Raw genomic sequence first — 24,146 nt, 5'->3', positions numbered from 1 at the left:
CGGGACATCAATTGATTTTCTTCAGGCGATTAGTCGAAGTGAACGGAGTCCGATCTTTTTCGGTTTCAATAGGCAGTTAAAGCTTTTTTTTGTGTGTGTGTGTGTGTGTGTGTGTGTGTGTGTGTTAATAACAAGGAAAGCTATATACTTTTGTTAAAAAGGATTACTGAAATAAAAATAAAATACTGTTTCAGTCCGCAGGTGCGTGGTCTGAAAAGACTGAAACGCAAGCGCCTTTCGCTCGCAAATAATAAGCAGGGACTTCAATGTAAACATCTTCAACAGAAATCTGTCTGGTTAAGTAAAATTACTAAATTAAAAAAAAAAAATTCCATCCACAAAACCGTGAAAAGTAGTCCCGACGTTTCGAAGCTTAGTTGGCTCCTTCTACAGGGTGGCAATAAGTCATATGGGGCAGTCACAGCTTGAACCTCTTCGTCTTTGTAAATGAGAAAACAGTATTTCCTCTTTTTTGTTTTGGTCACTGTTCCTGTACCGTGACGGAGGCCTTACGCGTACATGACGGTAAGGCCCCTAGCGATCTTTTAGCGTTTTTGGCGTCTGTTGGATGTGCCAAGATTCCAAGAGAAGCCTTGATTGCAAATATGGCTCCGTGTCAATCACGTGTGCATGAGCCAAATCAATTGGATGGTCACGCGCTTCGCAGTGTTCAGCAACTGCGCTGCGCTCACAGTCAAAGTTACGCGCGTCGTTCTTTTGTTGGCACATTCTTTCGTGAAAGTTCTTTGCCTCGCCGATGTAGGTGGCTGGGCACTTTTTGCATGAAATCTTGAACACCACGCCCTGTGGTCTTTCTCTCGTTAGTCGGTATTTGGGTATTGGGTTTAACCGTCCCAGTGTGGACACCGGCTTGTGGGCCACTTGAATGCCTTCTTTTCGCAGTACTCGTGCCAGTGCTAGCTGGCCCCTTTCACATAAGGGACACTGATGCGCGCAATGGGATGGGGCTGCATTGCTCCTGATGACTTCTGGTCTTGGCGGGTGCAACCTTGGCGACGGACGACACGCTCAACAAAACTTTTTGGATATCCATTTTTTTTTTTTTTTAGATCAGCAATGATGATCTGTTTCTACTTTCTTCTTTCAGTTTCAGATAGGAATGCCACGAACTTTTTTCGAACCGAAGTTCCGATAATCAAATAAACCGGTTCAAGGGGTTCGAAATATCTTGAATTTTCAAACTTTCTATATCGAAAAATTCAGAGGAAGTCAAATTTTCGAACTTGTTAAACTAAGAAGTTCTACGCTTTTCGAAATTTCGAATTTTGCACGTTCAGAAATGCAATGTTTTTCTAACCTTCAAACTTATTACGCAAAAAATTCGATCATTTTCGACCTTCCGAACTTATTTGGCTGCAAAATTCGATGCTTGTCAAACTTTCGAACTTGATAAACTAAAAAATTTGATGATTTTCGAACTTTCAAATTTTTTGTACTCAAACGTTCGAAACTTTTGGAACTTTCGAACCTCCTACGCTAAGAAATTCAATAATTTTCGAACTTTCGAACTTACTTATCCAGAAAAATCGAAAATTTACGAACTTTCAAATCCTGAAACGTTAAGAGTTCGACGAACTTTGACCTTTTAGGGTATAAAACATTTTACACTAAAATTGTTTGAAGTTTGTCGATCTTTTGACTTTCCATGATTCGCAAGTTCGAAAACTTTTCTTTCGAAATTCCTCGAACTCCAAAAGACCGGCAGGCCGTTTCATTTGGATTCAATCAGTGAAGTACATTCGTAACTTTTTTCTCGAATTTTTACATGCGGTGCCGCATTCCTTGCGAAAGACAATGCCGTTTATGGTAGCGCACTAGAGCCGAAGCTATTTAAGGTAGAGATGTTAAACATTTTAAGAATGATCTATGTATAGCCTAGGTAAGTATCGTCTTAAGAATTTAAGATAGGATTATTCCTATTCAAGATGTGTTTCGAAGAAAAGCGCAAACATGTATCTACTGGCAATTATGCCCTAAACTTTGTCATTTTTTCGTCTAAATTGTTCGAGGTATTGAATTTTAATTAAAACCAGAGGCAGTACGTATCATTGCAATCTGCAGAGTACAAAATAATGTATGTATTGTTTGTCTTTTTCACGTTGAAGAATAGATTAACTCATGGCGAAGATTGCTAATATTGCAAAGTTCAGCACGTCAATTAAAAAAAAAAAAAAAAGAACTTTTTTTTATGTTTTCGTTTGACGTTTTTGGGACATATGTTTCTTTTAGACCGTACGCACTTTCGAAGGAGAAGCTTGTTTCAAAGTTCTGAACCCCTGAGTATGCAAGAATACAACACTTCCGGCGGGTTCTTCATAATGTTTTTTTCTCTCCAGCTTTTCACCCCCACATTTGTTGTTATGTTATGTTATTTTTTTTTTTTTTAGCAATGGCACAGTTATTTCGGTCGAAAAGACATAGCTTTGAACTTTCGAACTATAAAGCATGTGACGACGTGAGTTCTGACAACGAGTTTCCGACAACGACCATCTACTCGATCTTTTATGCAGTGAAGAGCGACAGTAGCTAAACATTTGCTTAAATAATTTCAGATTAAAATAAGCTTTCCCAGTATTGTTTACTTTAACAGACTCAAAATATCTGAGGGGGGGGGGGGGGGGGAGGGGGAGTTTAGAGCCCCCCCCCCCCCCCTTTTATGCAGCCTGTTTTTCCTCTTTCGACGCCACTGGTATGGTAGAACCCTCCTCGACCTCAAGTTGTGTCTTCTTCGGTGCTTTTTGTTCGGCATTTCTTCCGTCCCGGAAAATAAACCTCCAGAACAATCACAAACTAAACTTACTATATACGTTTGCTAATCCGGCTTCAGGGCGCTGCCATCTTGCTCGGCTGGGCTGAGCTTGGACGCGTCATAATCCAATTACGAAGCCTTGCTAAGGCGTCGTAATCGGAGTATGGCTGCACCTCTGGTGTACTGAAGTGCTGTGCTCCAATTTGTGGAAACGAGGACATCGGGATTCGCCCCTGCGCGAACCTAATGGCGAATTCGCGTGGTCGCCTCTCTCCTCTGACCTCGATTCAGCAGAGCGCCCCCTCCTCGCCGCCAGAGCTACTCGGGATCCTTTTCAGCCGATCGCAACTGCTGGCTCCAGAGCGCTCCGACGCTCCGAGATTCTCAGACCAGTCACGGAATTATTATTTCTTGACATTGGTAATGCATGCATAACAACACGATATTACAGCGTACGGTGGACGATGGAGCATACTTTAAGCTCGCAACGTGATGAAATAACTGTTGTGACGTAAATTGTTTTCAGCATCGGCATGTAAAAAAAGAAAAAAAAAGAAGAAAACACCAGTATGCGAATTGATTTTCGCAGAACGGAATGAAAGCCAACGCTTGGAAATAGTTGTCAACTCATCGCGTTTCCGTCAGTGAATGCGCTGCGATAGCTGTCATGCGTACGACAGAACAGGCAAATATAGAATGTTTAGTAAACCGCATTTTTCTCACGGCGAAATATCGTAGAAGCGTCGCCAAGTGACACAAATCACAGTGTATTATATTCGGCTCCCCCTTTATTTTAAAACACAAACCTTTGAACGCACTTTTACCAAACCTGAAAATGTCTTGAAGCGACCAGAAAACCCGGTAAAACAGCGGCGAGCTCTGCGAGCTGCTTCTTCGTCGGTTAGGCTTAGCGGATTCACCACCGTGAGATGAAAGATCTCGTGAAAGCACTGGGAATACTTCACACGTCGACTTTTCCTCTTACGGTCGCAAAGGAATGTCGTCCTGTCCGTCGTAATCCTCGCACCGTCAAATTCATAAGCACTTTGTAAAACCACATATCAATCGCCTTCATGCCGTACCCCGCACACCACCACAGACCACTGCCGGCCATCGTCAACAAAACCACGTGATCACCGTCCAACTACCACGCGACGCCTGCGCCGCTCCGCACTCCGCCGGCTACAGACAGAGTGCCAGGGAGCGCTCTGAGAGGGAGAGGCGCCCTCGGAATGGGGGGGAACCATAGAGTTATTATAATGTACGCTAGAGGTTCAAGTGGCGCTAGTGTGCTGACGCAAATTGGAGCAGACAGCAACCAGTCGAAAATTGACTTCCGGTAATGCATTTCTATGGGAAAAAGTGAGTGCATTTTCTCCCTGCGCTCGATTATAAGAGCCAATATCCCAAATAATTCCTCGTACTAGGTGCTTGGAACATTTCTCAGTCAGGCCGACAAAATAATTGGTCAGTTACGGCGTTTTTATTTCGAATTCGTCGCCTTAAAAACGGTGCTAAAACGGCTTCGTACGTGTATTTATGTGCACCGTCGGACACTGTTAGCGCGAACGCGGCGTCAGCGATTTCCAGCATGGGGGATATACATGCCAAACAAACGAAGGACATCTGGAAAATCAAGAGCGGCGGCAAGAACTATAACACTGGATCAGTAACTCGCAGTGCATGTACGATCAAAATAAATTGAAGACGACGCAATCTATTCCGATTTTAAATAAGTAAATACCGCTTTATTTTTTCTGCCCTGAGCGAAGCTGCTTGTTCTACGTTCAAAATATCACCCGCGCCCTTGATATCATTGAGAAGAAGTGCGCAATAAAAGCTGCCCGGTAGAGAGAACGACACGAAGAGACACCTTTCATAGCCCACGGAATTTATTCACTACGTTTTAAAGTTTTTTTATCCGCTCATGCACGACGGGATCATTTTCATACAGTGACAGGACTGGCATATTATCAATAAACAAGCGTCACCGGAATGCTGGCGAGTCTTGAACACATTCTATATTCGTTTCGATTGTAATTTTGCTTTGAATCGCAGCTTGTTCTTACACACCTGCTGCGGAACACACGTTTGGAACTGAAATGTAGCGAAGTTAAATATCGTTCACTGATGAAGAAAAATGCGCAAACTAAAGCAATTATACTTTTACATTGTTAATCAAGGTACATGCTATTCGGTACGACCCAAATAACCAAAGTGTTCCGTGTTATTATCCGGCGAAGAGACAAAATGCACGCGCGTTTTCCCATAGGAATGCACAGGAGCACCGCAAAAGAAGACTGGTTGCTGTCTGCTTCAATTTGCGTCACGGAAGTCGCATAGACACTAGCGCCAGTTGAACCTCTAGCGTACACTATAATAACTCTATGGGGGGAACCACCCGATCAGGCCACAGCACTCTCTTTCAACCACCCGATCTCGCGCGCTCTGGAAAGAGCGCTCGAGAGCGCGCGGAAAGAACCACGCGAATTCGTCATAAGACTCCGTCGCTTTTGCGCGTCGCCCACGGTGAAAGAAGCATCCAGGTGATGACTCTCTGTCCGACGCGGCGACCACATTATGTTCGGCGCACGGAGTGCTTCACTCGCACGGGGATAGATGGCGCCCAAGTATGGAATCCCTCCCAAACCAACCGCCCGGTTGTTTTTCCCAGCGGTGGTCCAGGTCATTTCCTCGCTCACCGCTTCTTGCTGTACCTCACCGCCGCCACCAAGTCGCCAGAGTCCATAAGTCTGTGTTCTCTTCCTTGTTCTTCTTCTTCGGGTTAAGGCTCACCTTTGTACACGATGGTGGCACCTGTGATCGACACAGCACCAGAGCAAAACACGAGGCCAGCCACTGGCCGCACACCACCACCACACCACCACACCGCGAAAAAGGCGAGCACGCTACACCGCCGACACCGTGGCCGCCGAGGAGGGACCTCATACCTCGGCGCCCTCCGCGGCGGCGCGGAACTAACTACTTCGGATTTGAGGCTAGCTCCAGACACCATCTGGTCGCTCGCTCCCCGCGGGAAGAGCGGCCAGAGCCATCACCTAAATATGCTTCTTCCACCATGGCCTACCTCCTCCAGCAGGATCACACATCTGCCATGTCTTCGGTTAGTAAAGTTGATGGCGTTCGTGTTAAGGCTATCATGGTATTCTGTCTCACTTATACGTAACAGCGACACGCAGAAAGTATTGTTCCTCGTAGTGCTACAGCGCCGATCGGAACGCCATTGACAATGAACGATGTCGACAAAAACGAGGTCCTCCATATACACAGCTGCGTTTTAATGCGTTTGAATGCGTTTCACTGCGTTGTATCAACAAACGGCCGCGAGTATACTACAAGCATCCGTGCATCATGTGAAGCGCGGCAAACAATTCAAGCCGTAGCTTGGCAAGCGACATACGAAGCACCAATGTCCTGTTTACTCGCAATCGCAACGCGGTACAACGCCCGGAAAGCACAAAGCGCCGTTACAGCTCCCCGCGACACCTACGCTCATGACCACTATAAATTTTACCGAAACTGACGGCTCCCCTGTTGATGTTACCTCCGTTTTAAGAGAGGTTGTATGGCTGGAAAGCCGAACGTTGTTTTTGGTATCATTGATTTATTTTTTAATGAAAAACGAGCTTTATAAACAGTGTAAAAAGATTGAGCATGTTGCCAGGTCTCTACAAAGACAGAAAACGCATTTTAAAAAAAATTCAAAATCGTGTTTCTGTTTTTTTTTTTTTTTAAGACCCCATGTTTTTTGCGGTACTGGCTAAACTGCCCATCTGCAGCTGAGACACCAGACGTCCACTGAGGTTGATTTACTTCCCGGTGTATAAGCATACACACAATACTCTTAGAAAAAAAGGGTATCGATAGTCCTCCCTAAATGCAGGAACGGTCTTGCAACCTATGTTCTTTTAGAAAGGGAGAAACTTCCGTCCCTGAGGCAGGGGAGCAAATAGTTCCTCCGTCGCCTGCATCTCATTACGGCGGCCCTGAATCGAGGAAACCGAGCTCAGTGAGGCTTAACGAGGACGCTACGTCTCTTGTTCGGGACGAGAGGAGCAGCAAATAAAAGCGTAACACGAGCTTTCCGCGAGCTATGTTTATTTCCGAAGCGAGATTCCCGTCGCAGGTACAGTAACTTCCGTATCAAAAACAGTTACTCAGTCTTCTCGTCGTCAGCACTGCGATGTTACACGGAGAAAACCGATACCCAGTTACTTCGCGCCCTTTACGTTTTTCCTTTGCTGTTCCTCGAGTCACAATTCCTTCGTCAACCGCGCATCACGGAGGAATGGAAGACGAATCCGCGAACCCAAAATCCCCTCTCAAAAGAACAAACTCGAAGTCGCTCTTTATCGCGTAGCGTGAAAGAAGGTTAAATCGCTTGCCACCAGATGGCAGGGTCAAGCAGAGTAATCGCAAGTAGCTAGGCCAGGTGGCGCTAGGTACCGCCCAATTCATGTTCTACAAAAAATATTATGTTCCCTCAGGCCGCAATTACGCATAGGGATCTTCGGGAGCCTCTGCTATACACACATGCAGACACATTACGCATACTACAAGCGTCAGGTGAACATACATAGAGCGCATACACAAACATGGCACATACAAACATCAATACAACGGCACACTACACCCGACCTCTGCGTTTTCGTCCTTTATAATGGTCGTTTTGAACGTACGGAATTTCTCGGTGACTCCCTAAGCAATAAAAAATGTTCACAGCATGTTCATTCTTTTTTTCAGCATTGTCATACCTTTGAGAGTATTTCGAATGCATCAGGGGAAGAATATTTTATTTAAAAGTAAACGCTCAATCCGGCCGTAATTATTTGAAAGTCAATAAATCAAGCCGCTCCATTGCGGTTCGAAGCCATGTGTTTGTTTACCGTACGGCACGTCGTAGCCTGTATTTCTTTTGTAACGTTTGGCTTTTCTATTTGGCTGCAATTGCCGTCTTGAATTAATCTCTGTAGAGCGAATATTCACTCAGCTGGAAGTGATGCTTCACGGGCAGAGAAATCGCTTTTCGATCAACCTGAATACAGTCGAAGCTGCGACTTGCGTACGACGCTATGCCGTGGCGAGCTCGAAAACTTCTAGCGCTCATCCCAGCGCGCCAATTAAAAGGAAGTTTCTCGAGGAACAGTAGTATTATTAAACAGCGAAATAGAGCGTAGCTTTTTTTTTCAATTTTACGTACTATTATTTTTAATGCTAAAATTCCATACTGTAAATATACGTACTTTCCGTCATAATTATGTACTGTTTATTCCTTTCCCCAGAGCACAATCGCTCTCGGCGAGGAGATAACTGAAACTCACATTGGCCACTGTCATAGCCTCCTGAGGCTATGCCACTGTACGATAAGAGCTTACTGTTCAGACCAGCGTTCCAACATGAATATCTGCAAGTCGATCGATTGCACGTGCCTAATCCCTCAAGTGGTCTTAAACTTTTTAATTTAAAGGGAATGTCAGCCTGCGACTCCTCGCCCCCTCCGATCACGGTTCGAATAAAGCCACTGAATAAAGCTACGCTTTCAGAGTACCGAAACTCCCAAACTGCGCGTCTGAGGCACGTCAGGCTCCGCCATCATGGGTCCACGCGCAGATGGAGGAGTGACTCCAGCCGAGCCAAGCCGAGCTGTAGCCGTCGCCTGCGCCAGCTGCCACAGCCGCAGCTGTGGCAGCGAATCAAGGTCGTGTTGTACGTATCTCGACGTAACGCGGAAAGTACGCGTGCTGAGCGACGAACTGCGCACGCAGTAAACAGTAAACACCCGCAGGCAGAGGACCGCCGGACCCAAGATGGTGGCGTTGAGCAAACGTGATGATAATGATAGCGACTCACGTGACTGCCGTTGTCCAATGACGCCGCAGCGAACCAGAATATAGTTGGATAGAGAGTCTTTATTGTCGGCAAAATGCCAAAGAAAAGGAATGCGCTACTCTGAAAGCGTAGCTTATTTAGTGGCTCTAGGCCCGACCAGCGGCATCAACGCCCGACAGTTTACGTCATCTCATCTTGTTGTTACACCACTGATACGCGAACACACGGTCACATCGGCGATAATTCCAGTCTTCTGTGCACAACCCACAACACTGTCATTACGATATTGCTGCTCTGTTGCTGACACGCAGAAATACAGAACCACGTTAAACGCCGGTTGGCACTCGGCATCGGAAAACAGAACCCACCTCAGCACGGAAGGCACCCAGGCAGCCGGCAGCAAAACCTGCCTGTCTTGAAAGCAGTTCCTGCGATTTCCATAACGTCGAAAACGTCGACGCAGTTCCGCGTGGTTCCGCTACTGCAGTTCGGCGTGGGACCCGGGTGACGCCTTTTTCGGAGGTCCATACGGAGCAGAGCGAAATAGCAGAGTAGCAGTTTGACGTCTGTGGCGTCTTGTCCGGTTTATTTTGTTACCTTGACGTCATCTCCACAGTGTTCACTGGTGTTCATCTCTTCACTTCGCGTACTCCTCCGGAGTATGCTCCCAGCTCGTTCCTCCGAAGTCAACACAACTTTCATAGTTGGTAAATAACGGCCCGTGCCAGTCGTTTGCAAAGCGACGTAGATAGAAACAATTCGCCGCGGTGTTTTTCGCGGCTTCGGAGATGCAGGAGCGAGCCGACGTTTCAACTACGAGAGTGCCAGCAAGAGCCACGTAAAAGATGTGTGCACACTCGGAGCGGACGCGCACGTTTGATCGAAGTGCTTCGGGACCGATCTTTTACGAGTACCAGTCGATACGGACGTGACTCTCGGCAAAGAAATTAGGGACCGGCATGGCGTAACTCCCACGAACTGTTATAGCTCGATAGTAATGTACTATAGGAAACAATTGAGCTTTAAAGCGCCCCCGCGGCGACAAGCGTGTGAGAATAAAAATGACCCACTAATAACAAAGTGTACATACCGTGTTGCGAAAGTAATTCATACGGCGTTTATTTTGGCGCAGATGGACCTCGTAGCTATTGAGCCATAAAGCCCCAAAATCTGTCACGGCGTTTATTTGAGCTCCATATCACACAAAACAAGGAGATAGAATCGACGACAGCGTTCGTCACCGCTGCCTCGGAAAAGGAGGTGACAAGGGGAAGAGAATGACCCCTTAATCTAAAATTGAGGGTCGCGCGGGCGCGTATTCTATTCAGCAAGCCAACCGGTCGGTCATGGGAAGACGGTCTTGGCCAAGGACCGACGGAGCAACGCCGGCAACGCTGCGACGAGTGGGGGTGCCTGCTAGACCTGGAGCTCGCTCGGTCGGTGGCATCGTTGCCGTTGTACCTTTTCCCGAGTGTTTGTGGATCCAGCGTTCATGTTCGTCGAGGCCGGTTTCAAGTACTTCCTTCTTTTTTCCTGCTACTTGAAATCGGGACCCGCGAGAAGAGCACGTAGAAAAATAAATGTCGGTTGGTCGTCGCGACGTTGTCGGTCATGTTGATTTGATCGTGGAAAGACGGCTCCGGAGATGTTGTCGTACGCACATTCTTGGCGTAAGATCGTTTCGTTTATTTGGCCTCTGTTTTTTAGCGTATGGCACTGCAAAAATAACACGGCGCGACCGCCGCCTCCCCACGCCCCAACACTAGAGATAACAACCTGCAACAAGCTCTTCGCAAAACGTTAAAAAAAATTTTGTTTTTGTTTTTACGTCTTTGGCAGTGACGTCACGGACGTCACTGCCCCGTATCGACCTCCAAAAAACGCGTGCCGGGTCCCGCAATCCGGAGCCTAGCATCTTACCCAGTGTACGTAGCGCTGTTGGCACTGCTCCGGAACTTCGCTCTTTCTAGCGGCTTCGTTTGCTCGTTTGATAAAATTAGTAATAAAAACATCAATGCAGCCGAAATGTTCTGCTCGTTTGGACTAGAAGACGGAACTGCCGGCGGCCTTCGCTGACGCTGAAGATCAATCAACTCAACAACGTTTTTAAAACAACGTGCGCGACCTGGTCGAAAAACGAAACCGAAAGTAGACGAGTTCGGAGGGGGAAAGCTTTCTCTCGTCTGCCTGGTGAAGGAGAAAAACGTTTCGTTTCGTTCCTTCCTGTTTCTCGTGTCCGCTTGGGGGCGCGTCAGTAGAAGGGAGGAAGACGCGTCGTTGCTACCTTTTTCCTCCATTTTTTCTTTGAGTGTACAATCAGTTGTTTTGCTAAGTTTAGCACCGAACCTTACCAGCCACGTGACATGAGATGGGACACCTGTGAACATGTTATACAGCCACAGGAGTCTGTGTTGCACCAATTGTCAGAAAACCATGCGTTTTTTCTTTTTCTTTTTTTCATTTAGCGAATAATTTGTTTTATTTCTACTTGAACAGGAGACGCTGATTCTAAAAACAACCCTCCCACCCCCCTTCCCATTTTCTTCCCTCCCCGCCCAGTTTGTTAGGTATTCCACGTATGGCAGAAACAATTACATATATTCCAATTTTTCGGCTGGGGATAATTTTTAAAATACATGAACGTCTAGGATAGATGGAACGTCACGTACCAATGTAATATAATTTAAAGATGGACCGTCACGAATGAACGCCATGCCAATGACGAAAGTAGCGCTACGGAAATATGTAACGCCTCGGAAGATTGTAACGCCACGGAATGATGTAACGCCATGGATTGAAGTTACTTTAGGGTCGTATATAGCATCACGGACAGAGTAGCACGCACCACGGACTGACGACGCCGCAGAAGATGCATAGTCCCAGAGAGATGTAATCTCATGGACAGATATAACGCCAAGGACATGCGTAAGGTCATGGGCGGATGTAATGCCACAAACGAAGGTAACATTCTGGACAGTTGTGAAGTCACACAAAGATGTACCATTCCGTATAGATGTAATGTCTTGAATAGATATAACGTCAAAGACAGGTGTAACGACAGTCTTATGGGCGGATGTAACTTCAGGGGCAGTTCAGGGACGGATGTAACGTCATGGCGAAATTTAGCTTCACGGACGTATGTAACGCCATTAAGAGAGGTAGCGTTACTAACACCGTATGCAATTATACGTGGTCGCATAACTATATCACGTAAAACGGTGAGCCACGTAAGTTGACGTCGCGTCATGGCAGGACGTCGGGGGGCACACTTCTGCACGGACATCAAGTTGCTTACATATATATGCGGGTGTTTGTACGGGAAAATTAACTGTTCAAAGGAGTTTTGCGGGAGTGCAATCTATTTTTTCGTCATAGTGTTTTAAGCACACCTTGTCAAGTACATTGTTAAATTCGCCCGCATTTGCAGAATCAGTTGATATCATTACTGTGACGCTCAGGAGTTTTGATTATACTCACTTTACTGTGTCCGCAAGGGGTCCCATCCTTCCGATAAATAATTTGACGAGATATTCCCTTTGTCTCTCCGTTGTTGTGGTCTTCTCCACATTTAAACGCGCATTCTGATACCTCTACAAGCTGCAAAAACAACGCTTACTGAAACATCAGTCAACAAAACTCTCTGTGAGGATAACTTAAAGCTATAGCTTATAAATAAAGTGTCGTTTGTGACCGCTAGTTTGCTAGATGCAATTTTCCGAGACAAACCTATCGTTCTTGTGAAATTTAGTTCCATATACAATGCACTCATGTGATTGTATGCCACAAAAGCATTAAAGTCAATTTCTAATGTTACGACAACAGCGAGAAAAAAACTGAGCTAGAGAATGTGTATGGCGGTACAAGTGGGACGTAATACTAGTGGGTCGTGATGTGCGATCGCCAGTGTCTCTCACAGTTGATGCATGGCTCAGTAGTTAAATTTAGCGGGTAAGACTTCAAATTATGTTGGCCGAGAACTTTTCCGGCTAAACTTAGCGTGATTCATTTCTCACCAAAACGTGATGAAAAAAAACACTATTTACTATATTTAGCGATAAACATTTTACAGCTAAATGTGGTGGGAAACGTTTACCCTTTATAAATAGTGGGAAAACTTTGTTTTACAACTACTCATCATGTGATACGTGAATTATTCGGTAACTTCCCCGGACTCTGAAAGAAATAGGGAATGAAGAGTGGACCTTGCAGTGAATGTTACTGAACATATACTCTTCTGATGTGTTTGCGTGGTGTGGTGTTGTGGAAAAACTTCAAAAACCATTCAACCGATAATTAATTTCTTCGGAGCTTAAACTCAATGTCAGGAATACATTTGACAGTGAGAATGTATGATGCATAGGAAAACGCCACAGCTACCTGCACCATATCCTTTGCCGAATATGCGAATGGCTTGTATCGCTCAGAAACTTGCAGAGCAGTCTTTTATTTTTTATTTTTTGGGGGAGAGAGGCCTTTTTTGTTTGTTTTCCACTCCTATTGGTAAGAATTGTGGTATGGTGTTATTCATCTGTCTGGTATAAAAGGCGCCATCAAACCAACCCTCCCCCATTTACCTCCCTTGGCTTCCGGTTTCAGTACTTAACTACTGGGCCAGATCAAGAAACACGGCTGCGTGAAGGCGCAGAAAGACGAGATGTGTGCATAAGAAAAGGAGGGAGCAGGCAGCACTGCACTATGCAATGAAACATGCAGACTGCCGTTAGTGGCACTTCAAACGTCCTTCCAATGGAAAGCGGCTCTTTGTGTGTTAGCACGCTCCCATTGGGGGGAACGGCTGTAAATGTTTGAGAAGCGTCATCACTTTCTCATTACTAAGAAACAGGGATGGGCAGTATTTCAAATACAAGTATTTGAAATACGTATTTCAAATACTTCGTGTATTTTGTATTTGTATTCAATTACAAATTGGGTAATGTATTTGGCGTGTGTATTGAAATACTAAAACGTGGGTATTTCAAATACAATTGTAATTAAATACAATTTTGTGGGCGAAAATACATCCCTCAAATTTGTTGTCACTGTCCAGAGCGGGAATAAAACTACGTTCTGCACCGAATGCAGTGTCTTTCCATCAAGCACAAGCGTTTAGTGACTTTGTGATTACGGTGCTAGTCAGGGCAAGAATAGTGACGAAATCGACGTACACAGGCACACTGGCTAAATAAGTTCCTGTGACAACTTGCGAGGCTTTCCAGCCCTATTTCCATCCCTATTTTTGCCTGGAACATTCTAAATGCGCGGGTTGTCCAGATTTTCGTAACTGGTGCGAGTTGCAACAATAAAAATTTCTCTAGCTAGTGCTGCGCGTCTTGGTCGTTGTGAAGAATCGAGTGTATCAAGTACGTAAATTAAGAAAGACAAGACCGTTTGAAGTAGAAAACAGCGTTATATTAGAAAACAACATACCAAGATGAAAACACACTAATTAAATTTACACGCGAAAACCAACGAATGGTATGACTTTGGGGAAATACAGGGTGTCACAAAAGAAAATTTACACGGTCTTTTGTACCGCAAAATTAAACTAGGCATCGCTGAACGCTCATTCTCCGCCCAAAGGTAGAGCTAGAGGTCACAATCAGATGCCAAAGTTTCAGCCTGATCCGATAAGTTAATCAAAAGTTATAAGTGATTTTCTGAAAATTTCAATGGGAAAATGGAGCCCATTTTTGCCCGTTTTCGGTTTCTGGTGCCATAGAGCCCCATGTGTTTGAAAACTCCGTCGGCCGCCATTTTCCCATTGAAATTTTCAGAAAATTACTTATAACTTTTGATTAAGTTATCGGATCAGGCTGAAACTTTGGCATCTGGTTGTGACCTCTAGCGCTACCTTTGGGCGGAGAATGAGCGTTTGGCGACGCCTAGTTTATTTTTGCGGTAAAAAAGACCGTGTAAATTTTCTTTTGTGACACCCTGTAGTTACAGGAATGCACGTTCGACATATTGTTCTCGCAATGTCGGCACACTGTTTCAATGCTGCTCGCTAAAGGCAACCCGAAAGTTCACTGCATCAACTTATCGCTTTCTTGTTTCGTGGCGTTGGGTCTTCCGAGGTGTTGTGCGATGGAGCGGCGACAAAGCACGTACAGGAAACCCCAGGGTTCAGCTTGAAGCCGGTGGGTCGGGCCGGCGTTGGCACGGCGTCGGCGTCTGGTGTGGCGTGTTGGAACAGACGGGGCCGCTGTGGTCTTGACGTGTGCTCCGCAACACGTGCACCTGCTTTCAGCTGGGGTGAAGGCTTCACGGGGGCCGGAGGTCAGGCCGGGTGGAAGCCTTGAAGAACCCAGGTCTGGACGCCCGGCTGTTCTCTTCCACACGCTGGTCTGCCCGCTCGAACACACTCCATTTTCTGTTCTCCGCCTTCCTTCTCTTTTTTTCTTTCTAGATGCAGGGCACGTGGCACGCGCGGCGAGGATGACGCGCGCGCACACACACAGTTCGTCGCGTGCATAGAGTTATTATGATGTACGCTAGAGTTTCAACTGGCGCTAGTGTCTATGCGACTTCCGTGACGCAAATTGAAGCAGACAGCAACCAGTCTACTTTTGCGGTGCTTCTGTGCCTTCCTATGGGAAAACGCGCGTGCAATTTGTCTCTTCACCGAAAAATAACACGGAACACTTTGGTTATTTGGGTCGTACCGAATAGTATGTACCTTGATTAACACTGTAGAAGTGTAATTGCTTTAGTTAGCGCATTTTTCTTCATCAGTGAACGATGTTTAAATTCGCTATATTTCAGTCCCAAATGTGTGTTCCGCAGCAGGTGTGTCAAAACAAGCGACGATTCAAAGCAACATTACAGTCGAAAGGAATATAGAGTGTGTTCAAGGCTCGCCAGCTTTCCGGTAACGCTTATATAATATGCCAGTCCTGTCCCTATATGAAAATGACCCCGTCGTGCATGAGCAGATAAAAACATTCAAACCGTAGAGAATAAAGTCGGTGGGCTATGAAGTGTGTCTCTTCGTATTGTTTTCTCTGCTGGGCACTTGATCTCAGTAATTCCGAGCGTGTGGGTGATATTTTGAACGTAGAACGAACATCTTCGCTCAGAGCAGAAAGAACAGCGGTGCTTACTTGTTTAAAATCGGAATAGATTACGTGACCTTCAATTTATTTTGATCGTACATGCACGGGTAGTTCCTGATCCAATGTTACTGCATAGTCCTTGCCGTCTCCCTTAATTTCCAGATGTTCTTCGCTCGTTTGGCACTAACATTCCTCATGCTGAAAAGCGCCGACGTCGTGTTCGCGCTAACAGTGTCCGACAGTGCACACAAATACCCGTACGAAGCCGTTTTAGCACCGTTTTTAAAGCGATGAATTTGAAAGAAAAACGCCGTAACTGACCAATTATTTGGTCGGCCTCACTGAGAAATGTTCCAAACTACCTGGTAAGTACGAATTATTTGGGATATTTGCTGTTATGATCGAGCGCAGGGAGAAAATGACTCACTCTTTTCCATAGAAATGCATTACCGGAAGTCAATTTTGGACTGGTTGCTCTCTGCTTCAATTTGCGTCAGCACACTAGCGCTACTTGAACCTTTAGCGTACATTATAATAACTCTATGGTAGCGTGCACAACGCGGCACGAAGATGACCCGGCACGTGCACATACACACCGTCGAAATCCGCGCACGTTACAGTCGTCTCCGTTCTTTGTTGGTCTATACCACGGTGTAAGATACACTCTTTAGGTGAGGACACGGCGGGGCTGAACGCGCGGCGCGAGGAATCAGATATACGTTCGTTCGACGGGCATCAGAAAGGCTGCATCATTCCGCGGCCAGCGTGCCCGCGGCTGACAGTGTCGCCGGCGGCCAATCGGCGAAAATCTGTGAGAGCGAAAAAAAAATGATCTCGTTGCCATGGCACCTCTGTACACCGTGGTCTTTCTGCACGAGCGACAACCTTGCTGGAGCTCTGCGCGTGTGGAGCATGAGGCGGCACGAGCCGTCTTTGCCGTGCCCACGGGTCGACGAGTCATCTGCCGGCGCCGCTTGAAACCATAGTGAGAGAGAGAAAGAGGGAGAGTGAAAAGCACACTTTATCTGCACTGCGCGAGGAGCGCGCTGTCCTCACATTAAGAGTATTATTATCTTACACCATGGTCTATACCAAAATGTAATCGACAAGAAAAAAAGCTCCTTGAAGCTCTGTACTTTTTTCACCTATTACGTCCAAGGTGATTACATTTTTTTGTGATTATATTTCTATTACGTTACTAGAGCCTCGCACACCTACTCCCGAGTGTGCGATGCAAAATTAAAATGAGATACCCAGAAGCCCGTTGCAGGTGCCCTGAAGTCGCTGACGCAAATTTTGAGGAATGTATTTGGAAAAAGTATTTGGAGGGAGACCAAATACATTTGGTTGTATTTGTATCTTGTACTTAAATTCTTTTTCGGAAATGTATTTAGATTTGTAATAAAATACATTTTTGACGAAGTATTTTGTATTTACATTTCGATACAAATTTGCATGTATTTTGCCCATCCCTGCTAAGAAATATAATTTTTCATAATTTCTATACGGCATATTCAATAGAGCTATTCTTTCGTGCACTAATATATAGTGCAAAGACATGGTCTAGCAGCGTTTTATTGCAAGTACAAAAATAAAGTAGGTCATTCTGTCAGACAATATTCTTCAGCAACCGCAGGCTTCGAAACGTATTCAAGACCAAGTGCAAGATATTTATACTAACAGTCATTTTAAATGAGACCTCATTTTTCGAAATATACAGCAACCACTGCGAGCACATACAGAGAAGCCGTGTTTTGCAGTTAGTTGATGCCAGAGAATGGTTATGTTTAACGTTCTGCGTGCCTCCACCAGCGTCAATAACTTGTTACATGGAGTTTCCAAATTTATTTCTTCATGTTCATAGAATTCAATTTTGCCTCGGTTTGACAGCCCAAAATCCATATTTATCAAATAATTAATTTATAGTGTTCAAATATTTATATATTTGGCCTTATAAAATCATTACTCTAAGCATATGGGGTAAATTTACTAACTGTATTTTATTCGCGTTGTTTTATTGATGAGGCAATACATTTCACCCTTGGGAGCTCCGCCAATTTTTTGAGCTACCTAATTTAAAGCATTATCTGCGTGAGACGGCTTCTAATTGCAAAATTCTATCTTGTTCCTTTATCTTTATCGTAGTTAATTACAAGATCCACATTCTGTTTACCTCGGAAACAAAAATTCGTTCTCCGTAGTGTTTTTTTTTTCTTTTTTTTCCACTTCTATCCAAACTTGATATCTCCGGCACTAAGCAAGGCCATAGCCTCCTCTATAGTGACATAGCCTGACAGAAAGTCACGTGACCCGGACGCCAGAAGAGAAGAGGTAGAGCGGCAAGCAACGGATAAGGGGAGAATCATGTAACGGGTGCCCCGCTGCGGCGAGACGCCGAAACACACTATACTTTTTTCTCTCCTGTTCTGAAGGGTAAATGGAACGCCACCCCTTCCCCGTTCCTCCGTTTCGGTTTCGTTTGCGCTCAAAATTACTACAGGGATGAGCTGATCTAGTTGGTCATTATACATTACGGGTTGAACCAGCCAAACAATGAGCCTCAATAACCCTGCAACCTCAAGAAAAGCTCTTCCTGCAGGGCGCCCTCACGGCTCAGTATAAATACAAGGAAGGGGGAAACACAATTCAGGTTTAAAAAAAAATGAAAGCCGCTTACTACTCCCTGTAACACCGAATTAGAGCGCAGCTCTTGAGGAGGAGGAGGAGGGAAGCTCATATTGTCCGCGAGGGTACATACGATCACCTTCTATCGCAATCAAGCATTTACGCTGGTCAAAATAGGCGGAAAAGGCTCGCAACATTTTTTTTTTTCTAATTCCCCAAGCACCACAGGGTGTGCTCGGAATATGAGTATGCAGGTGCAGCACACGATTTCCTTGCTTAAATGAATGTGCCATTTTTTTTTTGCTTCAAAAAGTTATTGTTGCGAACACTAGCACGTGTAAGCTTACACTTATTACACGCACATGCTCGTTGGTGCTTGGATAATTTAGCAAAACGTTTATAGACCATTCCATAACAACGCTTCTTGTCGCTGCTATTTTCAGCGTTCCTGTGTATGACGCCAACTTTGCTCATCTTCCGAAGCAATGGAGACTCGCGTGCTGAGCTATGACCTCATATATCTGAACCTTGAATCTCTTAAACATTGACATAGTGCATATAAAATAAATAAACCGTTTTCCAGTACACCAGGCGCCGGGAAGTTAGTGCTCATGAAGAGCGTGCTAAAATCAAAATTAAACTAACTTTGCAACCACCAAACCAAACATCATCAAGGTGCAATGACGCGTATAAAATGCACAAATGCAGTATTCATCTTCAAGAAAAGAATAGCTGATTGAAGATACAATAGTGCGTCAAGTACAATATTGCATTGTAAAGTTAAAATATCAAAGCAATAGAAAGTTACCAAAACAAATTTGTGCCAATATATTTTTTATAACTGTAGGGGTAGAGTGCAACGCGTTCTAACACTGGACCACTAATTCATACGAGGAAAGGATGTAAGTTTGTGTATTTTTAATTAGTTTTTTTTCGTTTGGCAGCGTCTAATAGCGGTAAAATTGCACGCCTCCTTCAACATCTACATTTTTATAGTTTTATTGAATTTTTTTCAGTTTCATTTAATATTTGTATGCGATAAAATTAAATAAGGATGTTTTCACCAGATCTTCTGCGAGAGAAAATTGCACATTATTCATTGGACAAAATATACCATGCGACCATCTAGTACCTCAACCTATGTATTACCCGACACAAAGGACAGTGTGTCAAACTCAAACTTGAACTCCCTTTAGACGATTCACTTGTCGCTTTCGACAGATCGGCCACGTGGTTGGAACGCCGACAGTAGTTCGAGCTGGCTTCTACAGCTTCTACTGTCCAAAGCCGATCGCTCATAACAGCCTACTAAAGTATTTTTTAAAGCACTCAAACCATTGCGAACAACAGATGTGACTGCTTTAAAATTTCGTGCTGTGTTTGAATGCGCACTTTGTCTTTTCGAGGTAATTAGGACTCCTTTTTTGGCGGAGCGTGTAGCGGTGCAGAGTGGGCTTTGGTCTACGATTGACACTCTTAAAGCTGTAGAAAATGCACGAGGATTCTGAATTTTCAGCACGATGCTGTGCTGAAAAAGTGTCCGAGCACGTGACACTTTCATATGACACTAGACTTCTTGGCATAAAGCTCGCATGGAAGCATCTTCGCGTAACTCACTCCAATTGCTGCCAAGGAGGACATTTTTACAGCCGAAGATGTATACCTCTACCAGCCAAGCAAATTTTCGTGTGTTGGCGTAGTAAGCAAAAAAAAAAAAAAAAAAAACTCGCGGCGAACAATTGAAAGCAAAACAGGATATCTCCTTTTAAATCAGACGTACATCATACATCTCAGTATCCGTTTCAATAAAGAAAACCACAAAACAAGCATCGAAACCACATGATGGATGATAAAGCGCTTGTGAACAATAGGAACACCGTCCCACGCGTTCCAGTAAAGATTAGGTTGCACCTGCTCCGGCAGGGGTTGACGTCATTCGAAGCCCTCGTGTGAATTGCAAACCGCATAATGGATGATAACGGCGCCTGCGAACAATGCGAAGCACATTCCTTCTCCCCGCGTGTGTTTCCCGGTAAAGATTACGGTTGCGTAAGCTGCTCCGAGTGGAAAAGTACCCAACAGTATAGAAATCACGTGGTTACGTCACCACACTTTCATATATAACATGTGCTTCACCAATGCAATTCAACCAACCACCATTCATGGATCATGCATTGATTTAACCTTAGCAAAGAATATCTCTACAGTGAGAGCTGAAAATTTCAATGTGTATCACAGTGATCCTAAAATAGTCGTGAATGTCGTTGTAAAGTAATAAAGGATGTGGTTAAGTACATTTCACTTGTCTCTGGTTTCCCTCTTTGTAGAGCCACGTGTGCGAATTTTCAAGTGACGTCGCAATTAGTAATCGTTGTGGGGGTCGTTTACAGCTTCGCTGTCCAACCACCTTCAGAGCGTGGATTGGAGCCACAGTTTTTTTTTATCTTTTATACAAAACCTAGATGAAAAAATCATTTTTCACACTGTTTGTGCAATCTACCTGGGCCCGTTTGCTCGAAGCCGGTTAACTTTAACCGCGGTTAAAAGTTAACCGCCCTTCCCTACTAGGTACCTACACGTACCTAGCCAAGTTTGACGAGGGCTGAATGAGCGATAGCTCCGTGTTTTATTATGGGGTGGAAGCTGGTGTCACCTACTGGCTGTTGCGAATATACGTGGCTTCCGTGGAAAGGTTCCGGAAATGGGGGGACCCAAAAAAATGCGCGCTGCCTGGTTTTCGCGACGCAGCGCGGCATACATTCGAGTTTAAGAAACAATTTTTATTGCTCGTGGTACAAATAATCGGCAAGGTAAAACTAAATTAACCCTTGCTTGCAAATTTTCTAAATATATGGCTGTCTGAAGTGAAAATAAGCCTCGTTGAAATTTCCTTCCGAGTTTGAAAGAGGACGACGAAGTTGAGTTCTAGAAACGACGAGAAAGAAGTGAGCAGTGAAAGGCGGGCGGTGTACACCGGCAGCATTGTTGGCCAGCATGTAAAAGCTGTATATAACACCGTCATAAATGATTAGACTAAGTCGAAATTTTTTTCTTCTCTTGTTTCAATTTTTCGCCTCGTATATTTTAAGACGCCCATTCAAGTCAACCTTGGCCTTTCGATGCAGGGGTACACCTGGGGGGCTATGTTGCGCTTTTTGGACTCCCAGGAGACTAGGGAGAGGGAAGTGACGTCAACGACACAGCAAACGCAGATTGGATGTTGATTTTGTTTTCTTCCGTCAACATCCAATCTGCGTTTGCTCTAGTCGTTGACGTCATTTCCCTCTTCCAAGTCTCCTGGGAGTCCAAAAAGCGCAACATAGCACCCCAGGTATGTCTTGTGCCGATGGACATCCCCCAGCTACGGCCTCAGATATTACCGAATCAGACCATACCTACAATGGAACACAAGTAAGCCCCCAAACTAAGCGACGTAAGGAAGACGGTGATGATGAGGAGATATCAGTGAACGACCGCCCCGAAAAAATGGAAGAGACGGAAGCCGGAGAGGACTCTGAGTTTACCTTAGTGCAACATCGTCGACAGAGGACGACAGGGGTTTCAGTCCTTCTAACGCCCGTGCAGGAGGACAAGCGGTTGCAGCAACAAAACCCGCTGAAATTGTCTGCTGAAGTAGAGACACTGGCTGGCGCGCACATCGTGAGACATCGTTTTACAGCGAGGGGAGGTCTTTTACTTGATGTCTCAGAAGTACCGACTGTGCATCGACTTCTCAAAGTGCACTCCCTCTGTGGGATCCCGGTACAAGCAACAATACCCAAAGCGTACCTACAAATCTTTGGTCTAATCAAAGGGGTACCAAAGTGGTACACTGATAATGACCTTAACGAATTTCTGGGACCAGCCGGTGTGATCGCCGCTCGTTCGCTCTACCAGCGACGCGAAAATGCAACAGATGTTGCCCAACCAACCGACCGAGTGGTTCTAACATTCCGTCCAAACACCGAGCGACCGGACAAGATCAACCTCGGCTTCACACGGCACGAAGTAACCGAGTACATTGAAGCACCTCCAAGGTGTTTCAACTGCCAGGCCCTCGGCCACATTGCGAAGTACTGCAAGGGGAAAACAAAATGCAAAAGATGTGGAGAACCACACTCATCCAAAGAATATCCTGGCACACTTCCCAACAAGTGTGCTAACTGTCTCGGTGAACATCCTGCTTCTTATGCAAATTGCAAGGTACGCCTGGCAGCACTTACAAGGAAAAAATTTTTAATTCACGGACCAAAGCTTGTTGAAACACAACGTGAACTACCTGTAGCACAAAAAGAATATCCTGCACTCCAAAAAGAAACAACGCACGCAGATCGTTCACATGCGCAAGCAGGACGAAAAAATCAACCTAAGAAGGACTCGTCAAAAAGAGCTGCATCGAGGTCAATGAATATCTCTTCTAAACGTTCTCCATCCACTGATAAAGAAAACTCAGGAAAGTCAGATGCGAAGAAGGACCAACAAGAAATGACCCAGACAAGACCAAATAGGAACCTTGCATACAATGATGTACTTTCTGGTCGACGTGTGCCTGAGGAGCCAGCGCAAGAATCAGCCACATCCGCCGATAGCATAATAGGCTTCATCTTCTCTGCACTGCGGAGCGCCATTGCACAAATGCCACCAAGCACCTTGAAGACAATTTTACAAGGAATGATGCTCTTTGAGACAGCTATCGTCGGAATCGTGAAAAATTCTCAACACAGCAATGCCAGAGAGCAACGCTGCAGGATCCCCTGTGCGCGCGCCGGTAGCGCCAGGTCGTATCAAGATGCTTCCATCGATCATCCAGTGGAATGTTAACACTCTTCGACCTCGACTTTCCGAACTTCGTCGCCGCCTCCTGGGGCTTCAACCAAATGTTCTTGCTCTTCAAGAAACGTATGTGCAACCAGGACCTCATCGATTATCCCCATACGTCCAATATCACAGTAAGACACCGCACCTCGACGGGTAGTCTAGGGCATCATATTCGTGCAGAATCACCTCAAACAAATGGAAATCGACCTTAGCGACTTGAACACTCTATACGGTGAACATACAGCCGTAACAATAAGAATGGACAAGCGTGATATTACTGTTGTCTCAAGCTACATACGTCCTCACCAAGCATGGGATCCCGATGAAATGAGAAAGATCAGAAAGCGCTGTCCTGGGCCAATTATATGGTGCGGGGATTTTAATGCGAACCACCCTGTTTGGGGAAGTGACACAACCACACAAAGGGGAAATGCGCTCATTGATATAACGAAAGATCTAGGCTTAAGATGCCTCAACAACGGATCGCCAACATTCATTCCTCCTCTTCTTAAAACAGACAGCGTTCTCGATCTAACATTTGTATCACCCGAAATACAGATGGTCTGGAATGCAGAACCTGACACATGGGGAAGTGACCACGTGCCCATCTTGCTTCTCCCCATCACGGCCATTCCACGGAAGATCAGAACGCATCAGATTACCAACTGGGACGTTTATCGCGTAACCCTTAGCACGATATTAACAGGCCAAAATCTTCCAACAATTGAGGAGGCCGTAACCACCGCCTTCAAAGTCGCCACTAAGCAAATAACGCTCCCAACAACAAAACCAGTCCCAGACCTGACATATTTGAACCTTCGCGCCGCATCCCGGCGAGCTCAAAGAATGGCTAGACGTTCTAAGCGTCCCCAAGACTGGACAACATCACGACGAATTGAGGCCAAGCTTCGCAGATATTGCCGCGCGCAGTGCTGAGAAAGCAACGCTCGGTCACGGACCTCCAGAAAGTTCTCATTTATTCATGTACCGCACGTAACTTCTATCATTTATTCCTGCTTTTGTTTTCTAAA

At 45.2% G+C, this 24,146-nt stretch overlaps 1 protein-coding gene across 1 annotated transcript in view; it reads right to left on the bottom strand.

The window, feature by feature from the left end:
- Positions 1-12,049: 12,049 nt before the first annotated feature.
- Positions 12,050-24,146, bottom strand: part of LOC121833643 — a 49,102-nt gene continuing 37,005 nt past the window's right edge. The window contains exon 3 of the mRNA XM_042287080.1: positions 12,050-12,217. Coding sequence (XP_042143014.1) covers positions 12,050-12,217 — 168 coding nt within the window. The remainder of the gene's footprint in view (positions 12,218-24,146) is intronic.

The sequence above is a fragment of the Ixodes scapularis genome, unplaced genomic scaffold, assembly GCF_016920785.2.
Source record: "Ixodes scapularis isolate PalLabHiFi unplaced genomic scaffold, ASM1692078v2 PGA_scaffold8__174_contigs__length_109621045, whole genome shotgun sequence".
Lineage (NCBI taxonomy): Eukaryota > Metazoa > Arthropoda > Arachnida > Ixodida > Ixodidae > Ixodes > Ixodes scapularis.
Note: the sequence above shows the minus strand (reverse complement) of the source record. Positions and strands in the feature narration are given on the sequence as shown.